The sequence below is a fragment of the Schistocerca nitens genome, chromosome 4, assembly GCF_023898315.1.
Source record: "Schistocerca nitens isolate TAMUIC-IGC-003100 chromosome 4, iqSchNite1.1, whole genome shotgun sequence".
Classification (NCBI taxonomy): Eukaryota; Metazoa; Arthropoda; class Insecta; order Orthoptera; family Acrididae; genus Schistocerca; species Schistocerca nitens.
In genome coordinates this window covers 802,133,644-802,157,202 of record NC_064617.1, presented here as the reverse complement: position 1 = coordinate 802,157,202, position 23,559 = coordinate 802,133,644, and the positions used below count along the sequence as shown (strand labels likewise).

The 23,559-nt window shown below is 43.2% G+C and overlaps 1 protein-coding gene across 1 annotated transcript in view; it reads right to left on the bottom strand.

Annotated features, from left to right (window-relative positions):
* LOC126252581 (mite allergen Der f 3-like) overlaps window positions 1–23,559 on the bottom strand; it is a 95,674-nt gene that overhangs the window by 60,709 nt on the left and 11,406 nt on the right. The window contains exon 3 of the mRNA XM_049953482.1: window positions 19,490–19,608. Within this exon, the coding sequence (XP_049809439.1) occupies window positions 19,490–19,608 (119 nt within the window). The remainder of the gene's footprint in view (window positions 1–19,489; window positions 19,609–23,559) is intronic.

Here is a 23,559-nt window from a genome sequence, read left to right as displayed (position 1 = left end):
CCCTCTTACTGATGAAATGAGACATGTCACACATCCCGTGAAACTATTGCTCTGCTGAATGAAAAGTTTTCTCAAAAAATTATCTCTTTGCGTGACAACGAGGAATGGTCTGCCAGATCATGCGCTCTCACGCATTGTGACTTTTTTTGTGGGGATTTGTGAAATCAAAAGTGTACGTGAACAAACCATAAACAATACACCAATTAAAGAATGAAATTAAAAGGCTTTAATCCAACCAGATATCTGTGAACGCCTCTTCGAGAACTTCAGTGAACACACTGCTTGTTGACGAACGCATTGGCTTGTCATATGTAGGATATAATTTTTCATACATAAATGGGAGAAATTACCTTATGTGTTTGTAAAAAAAGTACATTTTCAACAAATTTGGCATGTTCTATACCACTTTAATATTCGACCCTACTTCTCGGACACCCTCTAAATAAAGTGTGCAGGAGTATGCACACTATGTGATCAAAAGTATCCGGATATCTGGCTGAAAATGACTCACAAGTTCGTGGCGCCCTCCATCGGTAATGCTGGAATTCAGTATGGTGTTGGCCCACCATTTGCCTTGATGACAGCTTCCACTCGCGCAGGCATACGTTCAGTCCGATGCTGGAAGGTTTCTTGGGAAATGGCAGCCCATTCTTCACGGAGTGCTGCACTGAGGAGAGGTATCGATGTCGATCGGTGAGGGCTGGCACGAAGTCGGCGGTCCAAAACATCCCAAAGATCTTCTATAGGATTCAGGTGAGGACTCTGTGCAGGCCAGTCCATTACAGTGATGTTGCTGTAGTGTAACCACACCGCCACAGGCCGTGCATTATGAACAGGTGCTCGATCGTGTTGAAAGATATAATCGCCATCCTCGAATTGCTCTTCAACAGTGGAAAGTAAGAAGGTGCTTAAAACATCAATGTAGGCCTGTGCTGTGACAGTGCCACGCAAAACAACAAGGGATACAAGCCCCCTCTATGAAAAACACGACCACACCATAACACCATCGCCTCCGGGTTTTACTGTTGGCACTACACACGCTCTCAGATGACGTTCACCGGATCGTCACATTGTGCACCTTTCGTCACTCCACATGTTTTTCCACTGCTCAATAGCCCAATGTTTACGCTCCTTACACCAAGCGAGGCGTCGTTTGGCATTTAACGGCGTGATGTGTGGCATCTGAGCAGCCGCTCGACCATGAAATCAAAGTTTTCTCATCTACGGCCTAACTATCATAGTATTTGCGGTGTGTCTTGATGCAGTTTGTAATTCCTGTGTGATGGTCTGGATAGTCGTCTGCCTATTACACATTACGACCCTCTTCAACTGTCGGCGGTCTCTGTCAGTCAACAGACGAGGTCGGCCTGTACGCTTTTGTGCTGTACGTATCCCTTCACATTTCCACTCCAGTATCACATCGGAAACAGTGGACCTAGGTGTGTTTAGGAGTGTGTAAATCTCGCTTACAGACGTATGACACAAGTGACACCCAATCACCAGACCTCGTTCGAAGTCCGTGAGTTCCGCGGAGCGACCCATTCTGCTCTCTCACGATGTCTAATGACTACTGAGGTCGATGATATGGAGTACCTGGCAGTAGGTGGCAGCACAATGCACCTAATATGAAAAAAGTATGTTGTTGTGGGTGTCCGAATACTTTTGATCACATAGTGTAGGTGCACGTACAGGTACAGTCGGCGACAAAATTAGTGAGATCCCTCGCCTCACCGTTATGCCGAACTGCAGAGCATTTTTAGATAATATTGGAGACTATACTGCTAAATTCTTTTTCTGTAGAACAAAGTATCCAAAACTGTCACAAATTAGTAGGATAATACGTGCTTTAGGCTTCCAAACGGTCTGTGTCTACATTCAGTCCACAGTGATACTGAAGTAGCTTTGCAGGATAGACTACAATAAAAGTATAAACATGTAGAAATAGGGATGGATACACAACGAAACCCAGTTAATTTATCATTCACCGCTACAGTCAGTACAATTGACAGAAGAAAAAAGCAGGCATTAACAACTGTGCAATTCTAAAACTTTTCCATCCTTAGATCCAAAGGGTACAGAATCAAGTTAGCGACAAAACTTATGGGGTAGAAGTTGTCTTAGAATTTCTGTAACGATAGTCATTCTGCCTGTTAGTGGCTCTTTACAGAAGAGGTTAAAATGTTGTTTCCAGTGAGATTAAAACAGAAAACTAATGCATTCTTTCATTTGAAGTGAGGACACTTTACCTCTAAACTAGTATACTTATACGTGGAACCAGCGCATCGTTGTTGTGCAAGAGATAACCAAGACAGAGAATTCGCAACGTAAAAGGCGAAGTCAGCAGGAGTTCCTGCTGGAACGAGCTTTCTGGATTCAGTAAAATAAATCTGCTATGTCTGTGTCATCCTTTAAGTAAGAATAATTTAGAATATTTAACCTAAATGACAAGAAAATATCGGGTGAATTTACCAGGATGATTCTGATCCAAACCAAGAAGTAAACCAAGTGTCACGTAGTTGCCAAACATGTTCTACAATGTTGCCAATTCTCCATTAGAATAGCGTCAGGCGGAGGAATACGGCAGCTCAGCCGATCTGAATCTCGAGCTGGCTGGGATCGCGAAAGCTCACCCTACGAAGAAGCGATGTAACTTGCTCTCAGTCTATTGACAGGGAGCAGATACTCCTAGTATATGGCAATGAGTTTTATTCGCATTTCTGTTACTATGATTTGGGTCTAAATCGTAGTTAAGGATAATATCCAGATGTACCGACTGCAAGTCGAACATAATAAATAAAGGGGAGGAAAACTTATTTTGGCAATTCTCTTTTTTGGTAGCGATGTGGGTGTCTTAAGCAAACTGCACCCTGAAAACCTCATTCAGATGTATAAGTAAATGACATTTATTTTAATATTATATACTTAAACAAAAGTCATTCATTCTATAAAAACCAAAGAGATGAAAAGTGTCTTCTAATCGTAAAGATTACAGTATAGCCACTTTGTAAATAACAGCGAACAGCACCTGATGAATTAGCTTTGCGATTTTCAGAAACTTAAGTCAGAGAGGAACCAAAGTAACAAGAAAAGTACGATAACACTATGTTTGTATTTGTAAGAAGTACCATGCGATGTTCCTTCGGACATTCATGCATCGTACGTCTTACAAACAGAGGCACAGCAATATCGTACTTAGCCGCTAATATCAGGCTAGCGAATTACGATAAAAACACCTCTCCTGCAAGGGATTAACAGTAAGTGTACGAGCACATGTTAATGACGCATGAACAATAACATACGGGAATTTGTGTCTGGCTCTGAAGCGTGCACTGATACGTAGCTGAAATCGTTAAGGTGACCGCTCGTGAAAAGCAGAAAATCTGGGTACGAGTTCCGGTACAGCAAAAATTTTCAATCTTGTCATTCCATTCTACAACTGGACTTTGCACATATTCACAACTGTGAATACATATGGTTGATCTAGGCGGGTGTGGAACAGTTTATTTGTTATCTCACAGATAGTGCATTTTAATTGTCGTTTATTTCTCGGTTGTTTGCTCGAGGCTATCACAACATTCATACATACACTGTCGAGGTGTAATTGTTAAAATGGTCAGCTATTTTAAATGTTACCACTCTTGTGGTCAGATCTAACTCATTGGAGGAAGCTAATGGCAATTTCATTTCATTTTGGAGACCTTTGGCAACGCTAAATAACGCTCTCAATATACTTACTGCGCATATCAATTTGTCTCATGAGAAAATTTCTCATCGGCTCTTGCTTAATTAAAAATCTGAATGTCACATAAATGGGGTAAAACCAGAAGGACAAATCAGAATGAAGACTAGACACCTCACTCTTTATACCACCATGGAATAACTTAAAAAATTTTAGCACTGATAAGGCAACGGTTTACATCTACATCTACATCTACATACATACTCCGCAATCGACCATACGGTGCGTGGTGGAGGGTACCTCGTATCACAATTAGCATCTTCTCTCCCTGTTCCACTCCCAAACAGAACGAGGGAAAAATGACTGCCTATATGCGTCTGTACGAGCCCTAATCTCTCTTATCTTATCTTTGTAGTCTTTCCGCGAAATGGAAGTTGGCGGCAGTAAAATTGTACTGCAGTCAGCCTCAAATGCCGGTTCTCTAAATTTCCTCAGTAGCCTTTCCTCTAGAGACTCCCTCCCGAATTCCTGAAGCATTTCCGTAACACTCGCGTGATGATCAAACCTATCAGTAACAAATCTAGCAGCCCGCCTCTGAATTGCTTCTATGTCTTCCCTCAATCCGACCTGATAGGGATCCCAAACGCTCGAGCAGTACTCAAGAATAGGTCGTATTAGTGTTTCATAAGCGGTCTCCTTCACAGATGAACCACATCTTCCCAAAATTCTACCAATGAACCGAAGATGACTATCCGCCTTCCCCACAACTGCCATTATATGCTTGACCCACTTCATGTCGCTCTACAATGTTATGCCCAAATACACTCCTGGAAATTGAAATAAGAACACCGTGAATTCATTGTCCCAGGAAGGGGAAACTTTATTGACACATTCCTGGGGTCAGATACATCACATGATCACACTGACAGAACCACAGGCACATAGACACAGGCAACAGAGCATGCACAATGTCGGCACTAGTACAGTGTATATCCACCTTTCGCAGCAATGCAGGCTGCTATTCTCCCATGGAGACGATCGTAGAGATGCTGGATGTAGTCCTGTGGAACGGCTTGCCATGCCATTTCCACCTGGCGCCTCAGTTGGACCAGCGTTCGTGCTGGACGTGCAGACCGCATGAGACGACGCTTCATCCAGTCCCAAACATGCTCAATGGGGGACAGATCCGGAGATCTTGCTGGCCAGGGTAGTTGACTTACACCTTCTAGAGCACGTTGGGTGGCACGGGATACATGCGGACGTGCATTGTCCTGTTGGAACAGCAAGTTCCCTTGCCGGTCTAGGAATGGTAGAACGATGGGTTCGATGACGGTTTGGATGTACCGTGCACTATTCAGTATCCCCTCGACGATCACCAGTGGTGTACGGCCAGTGTAGGAGATCGCTCCCCACACCATGATGCCGGGTGTTGGCCCTGTGTGCCTCGGTCGTATGCAGTCCTGATTGTGGCGCTCACCTGCACGGCGCCAAACACGCATACGACCATCATTGGCACCAAGGCAGAAGCGACTCTGATCGCTGAAGACGACACGTCTCCATTCGTCCCTCCATTCACGCCTGTCGCGACACCACTGGAGGCGGGCTGCACGATGTTGAGGCGTGAGCGGAAGACGGCCAAACGGTGTGCGGGACCGTAGCCCAGCTTCATGGAGACGGTTGCGAATGGTCCTCGCCGATACCCCAGGAGCAACAGTGTCCCTAATTTGCTGGGAAGTGGCGGTGCGGTCCCCTACGGCACTGCGTAGGATCCTACGGTCTTGGCGTGCATCCGTGCGTCGCTGCGGTCCGGTCCCAGGTCGACGGGCACGTGCACCTTCCGCCGACCACTGGCGACAACATCGATGTACTGTGGAGACCTCACGCCCCACGTGTTGAGCAATTCGGCGGTACGTCCACCCGGCCTCCCGCATGCCCACTATACGCCCTCGCTCAAAGTCCGTCAACTGCACATACGGTTCACGTCCACGCTGTCGCGGCATGCTACCAGTGTTAAAGACTGCGATGGAGCTCCGTATGCCACGGCAAACTGGCTGACACTGACGGCGGCGGTGCACAAATGCTGCGCAGCTAGCGCCATTCGACGGCCAACACCGCGGTTCCTGGTGTGTCCGCTGTGCCGTGCGTGTGATCATTGCTTGTACAGCCCTCTCGCAGTGTCCGGAGCAAGTATGGTGAGTCTGACACACCGGTGTCAATGTGTTCTTTTTTCCATTTCCAGGAGTGTATTTAATCGACGTGACTGTGTCACACTACTAATGGAATATTCAAACATTACAGGATTCTTTTTCATATTCATCTGTATTAATTTACATTGATCTATATTTAGAGTTAGCTGCCATTCTTTACACCAACCACAAATCCTGTCCAAGTCATCTTGTTGATGATGAAATGATGTTGATGAAACAAATCAAACATTTCGAGACGAAACCTAAATCATTTCTTCATAAAGCATTTAGGTTCTGAAATCACCCCTACACAGCTAACAAACAGCAAATACGTATAACTCAAAATCTCTTCGAGTTGTTTTAAGCAATTTGGCAACCCGAGGTCGCAGTGGGGAATGTCCGCCACCTGATACTGTCGTCGTACCAGTCCCCGTGCGATGCAATACCCAACTAGCATCTTACAGTTTAATCTAACTACTCAGGAAGCAGCAATGATATAGTTTCGGGAAGAGATTAAGAAGATAACTAAGGAGGCCACAGCTTTCAAGAAATTAATCATGACAGTTTCCATAGAATCAGTACGATTTAATCTTAGTTTGACAAGCCTTACTACATGGTAGTTGTCCAGAGAAACAGTGGTTAATTTCGATAGCATATTTCTTTCTCAAGAGTGACATTTGGGGCCCTTGGAATTGGCCAGCCTACGTTGCTGGTGCGGAAAAATTTTTAAGAACTCCGTGTTCCCGTACGTGGGCATTGAGTTACATCAGCACTTCCCTGAATCTGTATCTTACAAGAAAGTGCCGCAACAGGACGTTCTCTGACACAATCGGAACTTCGCTTGTTTGTGTTTTATGTGTGTCAAATGAATTTCGCGTTTAGAGAGGCCTGGTGTACAGGTTGAATTTTGCAAGTATGTTTCGTTTATGTGTGTGCCTACGAGTACCAATATGATTTCCACATTTGCTTAAGTGTGGAGACTTGTGTTACCAGTACACTTTGCGTGTCACTGACTCTCATATGCCAACGGACACACGGTTTCTCTTTTTATATGGGCTGCTTATCATCCTATGGCTAACAGTGTTATCTCCGTTTTGAAAATGTTATTATCGACTGCTTTCGATTAACAGAGGTCAGGGTGACGTGCAGGAATGGACATCAGTTTCAGCTGAGGAATTCTTTTTTTTCCTTTTTTTCTTTTTATCAGGAACGCCCACAACGAGACCGAGGTAAAAATGTCGTGTATCCTCTCCTTACATTATTGTTATATTTGGTATCTTTAATTTGGTAGTTCACTCATGTATCGTATCGTCAAACCCGTTTGTGAATTTACGTTTTATTTTCTGTGAGAAGTATGGAATGCTTCAGTGGTAGGAGACAGTTTAGTCTCCAGGGTGTCTTTGCTTTCAGAAAAGTACGAGCCGGAATCGATTCTTAACGGGAGAATGTTTTGGTATTCATGCGATTGTAGCGAAGATAGTAAAGGCCTCACTGGACAAAACTTTGAGTTCTAGAGCGAAATTGCCGCTTGCATTTTTTTGCATACAAATTTTGTTGTTTTGTTTTGTCGGCAGCTGGTTTAAGCCACTGGTGCGCTGAGCTAGCCAGACGGGATCCCTTTCGATGTCTTTCTTTCGGAATACAGTAACTCCCGCTGTCATCTTTGTGCTTTTATTGTGTGGTTTGCGCGATGGAGGTTCGGTGTCCGCACTGAAGCATAGAGAATTTCCTTCTCACAAACGTCAATTACATGGGCTGATTTTGAAAGTAAAAAATTGGAGGTATCAAATATACTTTTAACTTAATTTCTTCTCAGGGAATTTAATAGTATTTGATTGTTCCTGAATTTATCAGTCCGGTTGTTATCTTATCATTGCATTGTTCTATACTTCTATTTAAGTGTCTATGATTATTCATGAACACCGCGAATAATTTTCAAATTTGAATTGAAATAATTTTAAAGAAGATACTGTCATTTCCTTCCACAGATGCACTAGTAAAAGTATCAATAATAGAGTCTAAGAATAAATTCATGCGTAGGAACTTGTATTAAAGTTTTTTTGTGTATTTGTGAAGAGGGTTGCAGAATGGGGTTTAAAGAAGCAGTTTCGGTATTTCAGTGTTGCCTGCGCCAGTTTACAGTTATAATCGCGGTGGTACCACAGCCGCTTGAATAGCGTCAAGAAGGTAGACGCCGTGTCGAGATAATCCCTCCGACAGACTCAGGCAACGCTTCCAGCCTGTAATCCGTGTTTTATCTACGAGTATCCGCGGTTGCCTTCAGTGGCACCGCCGGCCAGTTTGTTCAAAGGCCTCCGTGGCTGCTCGCACCTGTCACGAACAGCGTCGGTACGCGACTGTTTCAGGACAAGCGAGAAGCTTTACTACAGACTTTGGAAGCTCTGATGTACCTTTAATCAAACCCCTAACACATACAACACTGGAGACGGAAACATGATCACTGAATATAGGCAATATAATTTTGTTGTTTTCCATTCTATGGTTCTTTATGTTTCTATTAAACTAATGACAAAAATTATTATCTATTTTTGTTCTGTGCATTTTTGATAAGTCATCGTAAACCTTGTTATGTTAGTAAGTAGTTTATATCAATTTTGTAAATTCTTGTCAAATATAAAAATGACGCCAGTTTTCGCTCAGAAGCAAGCCTGCAATGTCATACACAGGCTCATCAATAAGTAATACTTTGTTATTACCTCAGAAACAAAGTTTCCCATTGGTTATTTTGTTGCTTGGTAGCGTACAGATCTCTTTCGAAGAAGAGTTTACTTCTTTTAATATGCCTACGCTTTGATAATCTAAGATCACTACCAAGGGAGCAGTGTTAAGAAAATAATTGGCATGTTACATGTCACTAGGAAATCTTTGTTCCGTCTGAAAATATCTGTGTTTTCTTAACTGTGCTGAGAGAACGGATAAGTTATATGTAGTGACTGTTTGAGCCAAGTACAATATTTTTCTCTTCTGTGAAACGGCTCAGGCATTCAGAGTTGTGCCTGGGAGGGCCGGTCGCTTCAGAACACTGGGGACTTTCCTAAGCTTATCTAAGAACTCTAAGAACTCACAGGATGCGTGTTACCGTTCTTGTTTGTCGGCAGGGAAGAGCGCGCCCTTTGAGTTAAGGAATATCCTTTGAGTCCCGGAAGTGTTCGCAAGCGTGACGGATCATCTACTCTCCCTGCATTTCACTGAAGTATGGGACTCCACCATTATGTGCTTCCGAAATGTGAGAACTTTCCGTATTCTGGGAGCTCCAGCAGTCACTCCCTCCTTTCTGCTTTACCCAATGAGCGGGGAGATAGCAATCGGTGTGCCAACCTTCAGACAATTAAGGAATACACAGCGGGTGATATTTAAGAACTTTGGCAGTTTCTCCCCCGCGATCTGTGCTGGAAAGAGTAAACCTCGGTTGTCATCGCGATAGACTCATCCCTCAAAGACATGGTGTCCTGGAGAGAGAGAGAGCGTAGTGTAGTGAGGACAGCGAGCAGCGCGTGGGCGCACGAGGTCCGATTTTCGTTCGCCGAGACGCTGGTCTCCAGCCTTCGAAGGGCTTGCTGTCTGAGTAAGTGTAGCAATTTCGCTGCAGTGCAATCCTTTTTATCTCATAGCAACTCGCACCTGCGTGCACTTTAAATCGCAACTTGTATTGCATTTATGTTAATTCAGAATTGGGATGTAGCATTCAACAGTTTCCTTTAATTGCATTTATGGGCTGCTCAGACCTATTGGAACGCCACCTGCACTAGAGCTAGCAGTCTTCCTTCTTATTAGTTTCAATTGCTCATAAATAATTGGGATAATGTCCGCCCCGATAGCTGAGTGGTCAGCGTGACGGACTGCCGTCCTAAGGGGTCCGGGTTCGACTCCCTGCTGGGTTGGGGATTTTCTCCGCTCAGGGACTGGGTGTTGTGTTGTCTTCATCATCATTTCATCCCCATCCGGCGTGCAGGTCGCCCAATTTGGCGTCGAATGAAATAAGACCTGCACCAAGGCGGCTGGACCTGCCCCATAAGGGGCCTCCAGGCCAATACGCTAAACGCTCATTTCATTTCACTGGGATAATATCCATAACGATTTGTGTGTTATTCAAATAATGACAGTTAATTGCCGCGCGGTATAAGGCGTCCTGCACGGTCCGCGTGGCTACCCCCGTCGGAGGTTCGAGTCTTCCCTCAGGATGGGTGATTGTGTTGTCCTTAGCGTAAGTTAGTTTAAGTTAGATTAAATAGTGCGTAATCTTGAGGACCGATGGCCTCAGCAGTTTGGTCTCATTAAGACCTCACCACAAATTTCCAGATTTCCACAGGTAATTGTCTGGTTTGATAAGTCGATCTTACTTTTGAAGAGTCTTGGTTAATAATTAGTTTAACGGTGTAGCACACCCAGCTTCATGACTCTTTGTGAATTTCTTGTATAGTTAAGATTTCGCGATTTTTATTTGAAGCTAGCGTTTCCTTATTATACCAGTTTTACAAAAAATCCTATTTTTATGGGTATCGTTGACCTTATACATCAATGAAATAAACTGGATTGATTAAAAGTGTTCCATTGAGAGTACTTCGCTCAACTTCTTGACCTTGAACAGGCGACCCTTCATTATTGAAAATTTTATAAATATGCCCTGTCACATTTATTTATTTTAATCTGTGCTTTCATTGTGCCGGTGATCCTTTGCAAAACAGGTACCCGCTCTGAGATCAATGTGAGGACTTTTCAGTGCAAAGATTTGAGTGTTATACCCTGTATGAATAGTTTTTCAACGAGCAGAGATCTCTCTTTTTTTATTTCCTTTTTTTGATGAGTTCGTGAGAGTGGCAGGCACATTTCACGACCGCTGCTGAACTTCAGAAAGTTTCATTGCGAAATAAAACTAGTATAAAAAGATCGTATCAAGTAGCATTACATGTCAGGTGTTTCTCGCTTTTATTTACAAAGCGTCACCAGATGTTATATTGCAGTCGTTACGATCAGAAGATACTTCTCATCTCTTTGGTTTTTACAGAATGAATAACAGTTTTGCTGAAGTATATAATATTAAAATAAATGTTATTTTCTCATAACGCTAATAGCGTCTGGGAATCGCTTCCAGTGGATCAGTTTTTTAGTTGGCAGTTTTCTGAAGATAGAAAAACAAAAATACTTACGGAGCTCTGTAAAAGGAGAATTGCAGAAATCATTTTCCCTGCGCCTTATTTGTGATTTTCGAGTTGCAGTGGGTGCATGCGGATTTTATTCGTAGCTACCCTTTAAACGCAGGTCATAGTTACAGAGATACGAATAAAACTCATTGGCCCTGTTGCTAGTCAATGCAGTGACAGCCGGCGGCACCACTTCTTCGTTGGGTCAGCTTCCCAGTGGCAGCCATCGCGAGGTTCACATCGTCTGAGCAGCCCTATTCAGCCTGTCGCTAATCCAATAAAGAACTGGAAAAATTGTAGGACACGTTTAACAACTAAGTGGCTCCAGATTTATTTCCTGATTTGGTTCAAAATTATCCTGATAAATTCGCTCGATATTTTCTTGTCATTTAGATTAAATATTCTGAATTATTCTCACTTCCGGGATAACATACAGGTAGAAAAGTTATGGTAATGAGTCTAGTGTGGTGTCACCGCCAGACACCACACTTGCTAGGTGGTAGCTTAAATCGGCCGCGGTCCATTAGTACATGTCGGACCCGCGTGTCGCCACTGTCAGGATCGCAGACCGAGCGCCACCACAAGGCAGGTCTCGAGAGACGTACTAGCACTCGCCCCAGTTGTACGACGACATTGCTAGCGACTACACTGATCGAAGCCTTTCTCTCATTTGCCGAGAGACAGTTAGAATAGCCTTCAGCTAAGTTAATGGCTACGACCTAGCAAGGCGCCATTTGTACCATTGCATGTATCTCAAGATAGTCTCACTTGTATAATCAAGAATGCTGTATACCAAAGGACGATATAAAAGTTAAGTGTTCTAGTAGCTACGTTCTTTTCTTTATCACATTCATTACGAATCCTGTTCCAGACTTCGCGCCAGTCGGCGTGTGTGTACGTGTGCCCTTTCGGCTACCCGTCACTGTGGACTGGCTGCCTTGTCAGTCCACTACATCTAGGAAGCTCGTACCATCAGAAATTGCAGCTTACTTCGCCATTTACGTCGCGAATTCTCTTTTTTCGCCATAATTGGGACAACAAAAGGGCGCTGTTTAACACAGTTGTATGCCAGTTTAGTGGTAAAATCTTCGCCCTTCACGCGTTAGTTTTCTGTTGTAATCTCGCTGGAGACAAGGTTTTTACCTCATCTGTGAAAGAGACACTTGCAGGAAGATCGAAAATACGTCAAAAAAAAAAAAATCTTAAGACGACTTCTCTCCCATAAGTTTTGTCGGTAACTTGATTCTTTTCCATTTGAATCTAAGACTGAAAACTTTCACAATTGCGCACTCGTTAGTGCCTGATTTTTTTGTTTCTGTCATTTTTATTGACTTAATTGTAACACAGAATGATTTGTTAACTGGATTTCCTAATCTATCAATCACTAGTGCTACATTTATATACTTTCCTGGTAGTCTTTCCTGTAATCCTACTTCAGTATCACCGTGGACTGAAGGTAGACACAGACCGTTTGGAAGTCGAAAGCGCGTATTAGCCTGCTAATTCGAGACAATTTGGGATACTTTGTTTTATTGAAAAAAATTTTTCGTAACGTTATCATGATCAGTTGTAATTCATTTGTATTAGCAGAGTACATACTAAACTGCGTTATTCGTTAGTTTATTGAACACGACATATAAGCATAACAGAGAAGTAAAACAAGAGCAGTATAGTTTCCATATTACCAAAAAAGTCTGCAATGTTCGGACAATTTTTCGAGTTCACGTCTATAGACAATATGTTGGCAGTATTTCGTCTCCTTCCTTGTTATGCTGTGTTAGCAGACTATATATATGGGTCGAGGGCTTAATATTATTATTGAACTCAAAACAGAAACAAGAGTTTGGTCACTATAACGCGGCTGTTGGCCACGAGCGTAAACAAACGAGGCCGTAGACATGGGGAGGAGCGTAGCTGGCTGAACATACCTCGTCTACTATTGCAGCGGTAGCAGGCAGCCCGTTGTCTATGGTCCAGCGAAAGCACAAAGGATGTAACAGTCATAATGATCGCCGATGCCTTCTGAAGTTTCTGACGTTGTGAGGATCATACTCGAGCCCTGTAGTGGACCAGCATTCATCTCTTCACCCATTTCAGAATAAGGAAAGGAAATAATGAGCCATGCACAACCTAAGGTAATGCGAAGCCCACACAGCATTTGGTAACGTCTATAGCGCATTTTATTGCTGAGATAGGCAGTGTCGTAAACTTGGAAGTTCAGGCTCTTCCTCTGCATGTCTCTTACGCCACCACAATTCAAAAACTGCCGCGTTAAAATGTCCGTTTCGAAGCTCCACTTCAGCATCGCCTCCTCAGTGTTGCCATGACAACGTTTATTGGAACCGAATCATATTATATTCTTGCTCCCGTCACTCTGCTAGCAGCAGACCTCACATACTGAAAACTCTCCACAGCTGCCCACAACTTCCCGCCTTCATCTGAGGCATTTTCTTTTATAGTGCTGGCTTGTGACGTCGTTCATACGGCGTCAGCCAAATCCTGCGTCAATATTACGAAGTGTATTATGAATCAAATGATCATATGCACAGTCTGCAATGTCACTGAAAGCAAATTTCAAATATGATTCAATGAATAGATGGAGAATTCGGGGACCCTCATTTGCTGGTAGAGTTTGCATGGAAATCATGATTATAATGTATGGATTACATATGGTTCGACACGGAAACAGATATAAACCCATAAAAACGGACATGAATGTGACTTTCACTCTGCAGCGGAGTGTGCGCTCGTATGAAACTTCCTGGCACATTAAAACTGTGTGCCGGACCGAGACTCGAACTCGGGACCTTTGCCTTTCGCGGGCAAGTGCTCTACCAACTGAGCTACCCAAGCGTGACTCACGCCCCCTCCTCACAGCTTTACTTCCGCCAGTACCTCGTCTCCTACTTTCCAAACTTCACAGAAGCTCTCCTGCGAACCTGGCAGAACTAGCACTCCTGGAAGAAAGGATATTGCGGAGACATGGCTTAGCCACAGCCTGGGGGATGTTTCCAGAATGAAATTTTCACCTTGCAGCGGAGTATCTTACTGGCAGATTAAAACTGTGTGCCGGACCGAGACTCGAACACGAACCTTTGCCTTTCGCGGGCAAGTCACACAGTCACACAGTTTTAATCTGCCAGAAAATTTCAAAAACGGACATGTTTGCAAAAATGTTAAAATCGCAATCTAACAGAATGTGGTTAATATATACCAACGATTCTTTTGTATCAATGTTTTGATTAATTCATATCAGTTGAAACATCGTCTTTTGGATGAAATAAATTATCCGTAACAACATATTTCGCCTTTATATATGGATTACGGTACGTCACTTGTTTCAGAAGGCTTTTCAAAGAAAAATACTGGCAACTAAGTTAAGCAGTATTTTCAAATTTGGAAATTTGTGGTAAGTTCTATGGGACCAAACTACTAAGGTCATCGGTCCCTAGGCTGCTTACACACTACTTGATCTAATTTAAACCAACGTACTATAACGACATCACACACACCCATGACCAAGGGAGGACTGGAACCTCCGACAGGGGGAGCCGCGCGAACTGTGGCAAGGCGCCCAAGACCGCACGGCTACCCCGCGCGGCAGTATTTTCATAAAACGCTTTGCAGAACTGATGCATAGAAGCTGTTACTTACAAATCCCATTATGTCACTACGGAAAAGACGTGGTTGTAACTGCCTTCTGGTTTGAGAGGGCATTTGATATTATTTCAGCGATAACACGGCCGAGTTAAGTTTACGAAGAACTTGGAAATATGAGTCAGCTAATCAATATGACGTTGCACCTCCCTCCCCCTCCTTTCACCAGGATGCATACATTGACTGGATTGGTAAGGGTTTCATAAAGCAGTTGTATGCTCTTCTGAGACAAATTCAACAACAACTGTTGTAACTGGTCTTGACATCGTCGATACTAGTACTGGGCTGGAATTGACGTCCGAGCTGGTCGCATACCTGCTCTATCGGGGACAGATCTGGCAATTTTGCTGGCCATGAGGGTACCTCAGTATCAGACAGACGGGTCATAGAGACATATTCTACGTGTGGACGAGCACTGACCTGTTGAAAAATAGCACCACGATACTGCCGCACGAGAGTTGGGGTACGCGGAAGCAGGATGTCCGTGACGTACCGCTCTACAGCCAGAGTTCCCTCAACTATTCCCAGCTGTGCCTTGAAGTCATACCCTAAGCCTCCCCACACCATGTCGCCCGGAGTAACGACGCTTTGCCTCTCCAAATCCTTGGAATGTTGAGATTTCTCCCGAGACCGCCACTACACTCGCCAACGAGAATCCTCTGGAGTACTGCAGCGCTACTATTCGTCGCTGAACAGTGTGTGGCGCCATTCATTAGCAGGCCGAACTTGCCGGACACGGTACCTCTTCGAATGCGGCAGTGTGTGTTCTGTTAACGGCAGCCTACACATGGGACAATAATGCACCAGTCCGGTTGCTCGTAGTCTCCGGGCAATGGAGGTGGATGAGACTGACTGTTGCAGGAAGTCCACTACTTGTTCTCGGATGACAGGCATGTATGTGAAATGATTACAACGTGCTTTGTGCACAGTGCTGCGATCTCCCTTGTCGTAGTTCGAAGCGGTCGCCCGGAATCTTGACGACGAGTATTCTTGCGCTCACGTTACCATATAGTCCAACGTCGTCCCACTGTCGATCCGAATGCCCTACAATTCTGAGGATGATGTCCTACACGATTACGCGGCATCTCCGTGTCCTCCCGAGTGATCACTCAGCATCTCACGCTGTACGCGCCCCTTTTATACCTAGCCTGGCCTGGTAACAACACTAAACACGACAATGCAAGTGCACTTTGCTGGCCGTTCTGCGTGTCACAGAGAATTCTTTCACGAGCTGCGACATAGTCGCGTATATGAACAGTGATCCAATGCTGTCAAATTTTTTTTTTATTCCAGTCTTTGATCACAATATCAATTCTTTTGACGATGACCGGTTTCAGTCAGTAATGACCATCCTCAGATCTACAATATAAAAATATATACACCTGGTGAGCAGTGTGTCTTTCAACACAATACAGCATTACGTACCACAATACACTATCATACAAACATGAAAGGGAAGCAGTGGTTGGGAAGGGAGTGAGACAGGGTTGTAGCCTATCCCCGATGTTATTCAATCTGTATATTGAGCAGGCAGTAAAGGAAACAAAAGAAAAATTCGGAGTAGGTATTAAAATCCATGGGTAAGAAATAAAAACTTTGAGGTTCGCCGATGACATTGTAATTCTGTCAGAGACAGCAAAGAACCTGGAAGAGCAGCTGAACGGAATGCACAGTGTCTTGAAAGGAGGGTATAAGATGAACATCAACAAAAGCAAAACGAGGATAATGCAATGTAGTCGAATTAAATCGGGTGATGCTCAAAAATGGCTCTGAGCACTATGGGTCTTAACATCAATGGTCATCAGTCCCCTAGAACTTAGAACTACTTAAACCTAACTAATCTAAGGACATCACACAACACCCAGTCATCACGACGCAGAGAAAATCCCTGACCCCGCCGGGAATCGAACCCGGGAACCCGGGCGTGGGAAGCGAGAACGCTACCGCACGACCACGAGCTGCGGACTCGGGTGATGCTGCGAGAATTAGATTAGGAAATGAGACGCTTAAAGTAGTAAAGGAGTTTTGCTATTTGGGGAGCAAAATAAGTGATGATGGTCGAAGTAGAGAGGGTATAAAATGTAGACTGGCAATGGCAAGGAAAGCATTTCTGAAGAACAAAAATTTGTTAACATCGAGTATAGATTTAAGAGTCAGGAAGTCGTTTCTGAAAGTATTTGTATGAAAGTGAAACATGGACGATAAATAGTTTACACAAGAAGAGAATAGAAGCTTTCGAAATATGGTGCTAGAGAAGAATGCTGAAGATTAGATGGGTAGATCACATAACTAATGAGGAGGTATTGAATAGAATTGGAGAGAAGAGAAATTTGTGCCGCATTTTGACTGGAAGAAGGGATCGGTTGGTAGGTCATATTCTGAAGCATCAAGGGATCACCAATTTAGTATTGGAGGGCAGCGCGGAGGGTAAAAATCGTAGAGGGAGACCAAGAGATGAATACACTAAACAGATTCAAAAGGATGTAGGTTGCAGTAAGTACTGGGAGATGAAGAAGCTTGCACAGGATAGAGTAGCATGGAGAGCTGCATCAAACCGGACTCTGGACTGAAGACCACATCAACAACAACAAACAGGGAAATGTACAGATAAAATACGGTAAAACGTACCTTTTCTACACCATGTTCTAAAGTGATAAGGTCGTAACGGCATCGTCAAAACATATACACTCAGCACAGCATCGTCACATAGATTTAAAACAAGATGTAGAATAGGCCACATCGTCCCCACAGTCATTTTTGCGACTGGCTACTGAAGGACAGGAGCTACCAGAAATATGTTTGCCTACATCCTACATAGATGTCGCCACTGTGGGCTTAGATGTAGTCATCTTTTACGTAAGACGCATAATCTGATAAAAACACATTAGGTCAAATACAAGTAGCAGACTTTTAAATATTGATAACTATTACAGAAACCAATTGTGAGACAATAAAAGAAGAATACATTTACCCACATAAAAATATTAAAAGGAAACATATAATAGGTCTGACACTTTGTTTGATAACGTACTACGATAACTAAATAATGCCTCGTGTATTTATACCTAGCCTTCTTTGATGATTTATGTTGACAACAGTAAGCATTTGCCTTACTTCCATACATTCGTCGCTCTAATCCTGTAACTGATTATGTTCTACCTATTCATGGATTGTATGGCCAGACTACATAATTTTATTTATTGACTGTTAATATGTTGTTTAAACGTTTTCTGTGGGAGTCATGTCACGATGTATGTAAAGCCCTCTAGTGGTTTAAGTTCTTACGATCGGTGCGCGCCTACATAAGGTCCTGGCGACCGACCCAACAGAGGGCGCTGATCATTGATCTATCTTTTCTTCAGCTGTCATATAGACATTTTATCTTCCATAGGTAATTTATAGGTTGCAACAGCAATGTATTACATATATTAAGTTTTGACCGTAAATTCACCATAAAACTGTCAGACCCATTATCTTTATATATTTCCTTTTAATAATTTTATATGGGTAACTGTATTCGTCTTTTATTGTATCACAATTGGTTTCTATAATAGTTAAGTCTGCTACATGTTGGCTGATGCCAGCCCGCCCCCATTTAGGGGGAATCGAAACTCAATAAAGGAAAAAAAAAGTTACATGTGTTTGACCTAAATTGTACCACGCCACAGTCGAACCATCTATTTTGTATGGATCGACCTCTTGGGGTACTATGTGTGCCAACAACTACAAGAAGTTACAGGTTGTACAAAGTAGATGCCTACGATGGATCACAGGAGCCCAGTGGTGGATCCGGAATCATGACATTCATCGAGCCTTAAGCGAATCTTACCTTTCAGACAAGGTCAAGGAGAAGGCACGAACCTTATTTCGGAAGTTGGACATGATACGCGACAGTACACCACAACTCACCACAGTAGGTACAGTAGAACCCTTACGCAACCCAAAATATAAAGTACCGAAGGCGATAGTATTTGAGCCTCCGTAAATGATATCTCTACGTAATTCTCCATAATTTAAGGACATAGAGTCCTTTAGCACTTCTACACACATGTTTTCAAATACACACCAAAAGCAGCGAGTTAAAGGACCCTTCTGTGTGCCCAAACTAAAGCTGAAAGAAGAATAACAAATAAAGCGAAAATTTTTACCCTTTCCATTGCCTACAGAAGTAAAAATCAACGAAGTTGATCAGAATTCAGCACCACCACCACACACGGGGAAACAAAAATGACCTAATGTCTTTTTATGAGATTATGTGTCTTACGTAAGTGATGACTACATCTAAGCCCACATTAGCGACATCTATGTAGGATGTAGGCAAACATATTTGTGGTAGCTACTGTACTTCAGAAGCCAGTCCCAAAAATGACTGTAGGGAGGATGTGGCCTATTCTACACCTTATTTTAGATCTATGTGACGATGCCATTACGCCCTTATCACTTTAGGCCATGGTGTAGAAAAGGTACGTTTTACCATATTTTATCTGTACATTTCCCTGTTTGTATGATAGTATATTGTGATATGTAATGCTGTATTGTGTTAAATGACACACTGCTCACTAGGTGTATATATTTTTATATTTCAGATGTGAGGATGGTCATTACTGACTGAAACCGGTCATCGTCAAAAGAATTCATATTGTAATCAAAGACTGGAATAAAAAACATCTGACAGAGGATTGTAACTCTAATCAATTAGGTATCCGCCGATGCTATGTACTTCCGACCATGTCTTCTGGACGCATCACGATTTTTTCTTACGCAGTGTTTGAGCCGCGGCAGGCTGCGAGACGCATGGTACTCACTGAAGGCGAGAAGCGATGCAGTGGGCCGCGGTGACCGCCCAGTACTGGTTGAGCACGACGCCTCCGCACGCGTGGCGGAACGTGGACAGGTCTTCCGGCCGCTGCACCTGCACCGACAGCTGCAGACATTGCCAAGTTTACTGTGACATCAGGGCCAACAGCATGTAACACTCCTTAGGCTAATGTACCACTTTGTAACATCCCCTCTGCGGAATGACAGACCCCAACTTATAACGTACTGGACCCCTTGCACTGTCTGGTACGGTAAGCGGTAGATTTACAGGTGTGCGTGGCAGGTCCTGTTTGTGACTTACCTGCACGGTGGCAATGTAGTCAGCCGCCGCACTTCCTTGGCCAGTGATCTTACCTGCCCTTACCTGCAGTTCAGCTGCTTGTATGTTATTCGGCACTCTGTGGATTCTGGACTTAGCAAATACGCAGAACTAAGGTTTTGGAGAGGAATTCTGGTGCTACTAAATAATGAAACGCAGCTCTGATAAAAGCAATTATATTCTAGAGGCACGCTGGCCTCAAAATCCTTTGATACAATTTATCATAAACAAATTGCAAAATCGTAGTTTTCCCTCCAGAATTCAGCCAGAAGCGGTCAGATGGATATGCCCCTCTAAGTGGGTTTAAGACAACTGTCGGATACCGACTGCCTTTGGTTGTTGTCTCAATCAGGCTAATCCCAATTGTAATCGTTTTAATATCATTCACTCAGCTGCACGCCGGTATTTAGTGCACAAGGCCAGGATCTTGTATTACCGGATGCCACGGAACGCAGTCTTTACTTACACTTGACACCCCCACATAAAAATAAGCATGGTCATACTCAATTGGTCATAATGATCATTGGCAGAGAACAAAAACAGAACTGCAACAACAGGAGCGTCACAGCAACTGACTTACCGTGTTCAATGACTGTCGTGTTGTTGCATGCACTAAGCTTTGCTCAAGTAGCTATTTGCGTCTATACCTCAGTATTGTCACATATTAAGATAAACATTCATTCAGAGTCAAAATAACTTCACCACCTATGCGAATGTTACTTTGTAACGGTATTATTCAGATTTACCAAAAAAGCAAAGCTTAGTTGGTAACCTTGCGGGAGCGCAAATGCCGGCCATCCCTACTGCTCGCCGGTCTAACCGCTAGTCCTTAACAGTGGCGAGCTGTGCGCTCCTTCTTCCCCACTAAAACGCTTGTGACGTCAGCCACCGTCTCTGCCCTTAAAACAGACACATTTTACCTTATACTTTCCCTGTGGCTTTCTGCGCAAATACACTTTTAATTTACACTCTTCTGCAAATTTTACTCTCGCTCTCTGTTCTAATTTAAAAATTTTTCAAACGAACTACTTTTTTAACCTTTGGCAGCTTCTGTTCGGACCAGTCCTCCTCCTTCATCCCCAAGGGGTGTACGCCTGTGGATGCTGCGTCGTGTTTCTAAGCTGCCCCTGGCTTTTCTGTGTCCTTCCGCCTTCACGTTTTTGCAAGTCACCGTGCTGGCCTAGCGCGCCCGACTCGGCTCTTATCATAACGCTTCAGCACGCTCTGGCCCTCCATCTGTCTGGCATCCCCCTGCATTCTAATCGGAGCTCGCTTAATTAAAAAGGCTACAACTTTAGTTTCATTGCCCATACAAGAACCGGGTTTCTTTCTGAAGCCTTAGGTATCACATGAAGTTCTTAAAAGCATTGCTTATCTGAAGCGTGGTCATTCGTGCACAGCACAGTGCCACGTTTCAAGCAGGTCGATCACAACAGCACACAACAAGCCCAGACCGCAGCATCGCCTACTCATTCAATTTCCAACAAACTTTCCGGACTTCACAGCTAGCTCCATCACTATTGCATTCACCATGTGCTTACGTGAACGGTAGAATAAACTGTTAACAATTCTACAATATTATTTATTCATTTCCTGCGAAAAATGTATAGTGCCAAGTACATTACACTAAATTAATCACACACCTAATAATCATACGAGGGCGTGCTAAAATTTTTTAAAATAAAGCAAATGTTAACATTCTACATCTTTATTCTTCATATCTACATATTTATTTCTCAACATAGTCACCCTGGCGACGGATAAATTTCTCTCAAAGAGAGGCCAGTTTGTTGATACCGTCACTGTAGAACGTTTGGCTTTGTTGACGGACCAACAGCCTCACCTCAGCTTGCACCAGTCCGTCACTATTAAAGTGAAGTGTTCTAAGGTGTTCTTGTAAGTTATGGAATCAGATGGGACTCGGATGGGGCTGAGTCGGATCTGTATAGAGGATGATCGATGGCAGCGAACGTTAAGGTGTAGGAGTGTTGCAGATGTCTCAGCGCTCGTGTGTGATCTGGCGTTCTCATGCTGGACGAGAGGGTGGACGAACTCTTCAAATTCGAAACTCGATTACAGCACACTGTTTTTCAAGCAACGACATAGTTGCGTTACACGCCGCCACGTTACACGCTACAATTTGGAGCCCTCTAGCGGCAGAAGGCTGAAAATATTTAGATATGACAAATAAACAACGTAGAATGTTAATAACATTTATTTTATTTAAAGACCTTTAAGATTTTTCTCATAAAAATGCAGAGGAACTACTTTTCAGCAAGCCCTCATAACTACAATATATACAGTTGTGGCAGTCAGCACTGTTTGTACGAATACATGTCCTTTGAATGAACAACATTGATGTGAGAAATCACAGTTCTACTGGTGCTTTGTTCAACCTGTTACTACTTAATCTAAATGATGCGGAAAATTGAAGAAAGCTAACTAAAAGACAGTAAGAGAAAAGAATACGTAGAAAGTAGGAAGAGGTATGAGTTAAGTCGCTTTGTAGTCTTGGAATGTACACAGAGTCCACACCCCACTGTCAGTTGCTCACATTCAGTTACTATTCCGCTTCTAAGAGGTCCTAAAAGTGTGGCTCTACAGCATTTTGTCCACTTACACGACTGTTGTTGGTACTAACTTAGAAACGTTGTAATACTATAGAAAGATACAATCGAATTTTGCGTTGATGGTGTTATAATAGTAGTTATTATTATCAGTATTTTATGGAGATTGTCAGGAAGGCAGATCCTGGAATGGAGTCGTCGTGCTATACATTTCTGGCCACCATTTTCTTCATTTGTAAGTTTACTTATAGCTGCGTTGTGTGTATTCTTATCGTTAATATTATTCTGCGTATATGTGTACTTTCGTAACTACTTTGGTGTTATGTCTTACCTTGTCTTAATCTGTGCTGCTTCAGCTTCTGTTTTTGTATCAGTATGCGCTGCTTCATTTTCTCTATCATCATTGTTTTCGTTTAGTGTTTAGGTTATGTTTGGTCTGGCTGCGCGTTTATACGGCGTCTTTCTTTCGCGTATGATCCCTTGTCACCTGGCCTGAGTATGCGAGGTGCAGTGTAGTGTTACACAACTACAACATCTGTAAGAGAGAAGTGGGAGTGAAAGAAGAGGGAAAGTGTACGGTGATCTTTGCCGGGACACCGTGTGGAAAAGGATAGTCCGCTTTTTCGGAAAGGGATTGAACTTCGTCTGCATACAACGGCTCCATTCCACTCGGGTACGACAGTTATTCAAACCTGACTTGCAGGGTTTAACTAAAGATTTAAGTTACGAGTGGTTGTTGGACTTAACTGACCAACCACGAGAGCGCTCTGTGCAGTCAGGTTGGAAAGTATTAGGGTAGGCCAGCAGTGAGTTTAAGACTAGCCTTCATGCAGGCGATATCCGTACATTACGAGCAGTTATTTCGTTTAGTCAAATGTGAATTAAAAGTTTCTAGCCGTCACGGTTGACAACACGTCTATCTGGATCGTGCTAATTTATGCTTACGCACTGAACTGAAGAAACGTGGAAACAAATACCGTGTATTGTTTTGTGAATATTATGATCGTCGCATGGTTATACTCAGACTCCGCGATGGTTACTGCAGTTAATGATTTCAGACTGGCTCTCAGATAGGGCTGATTGCCAAAATGCATCTGCGTTATTTTGGTTTGTATTATAAAATAAAATCTTAAGTCTTTACTGTGCCATCGTAACAGTATTCTCATGTAAG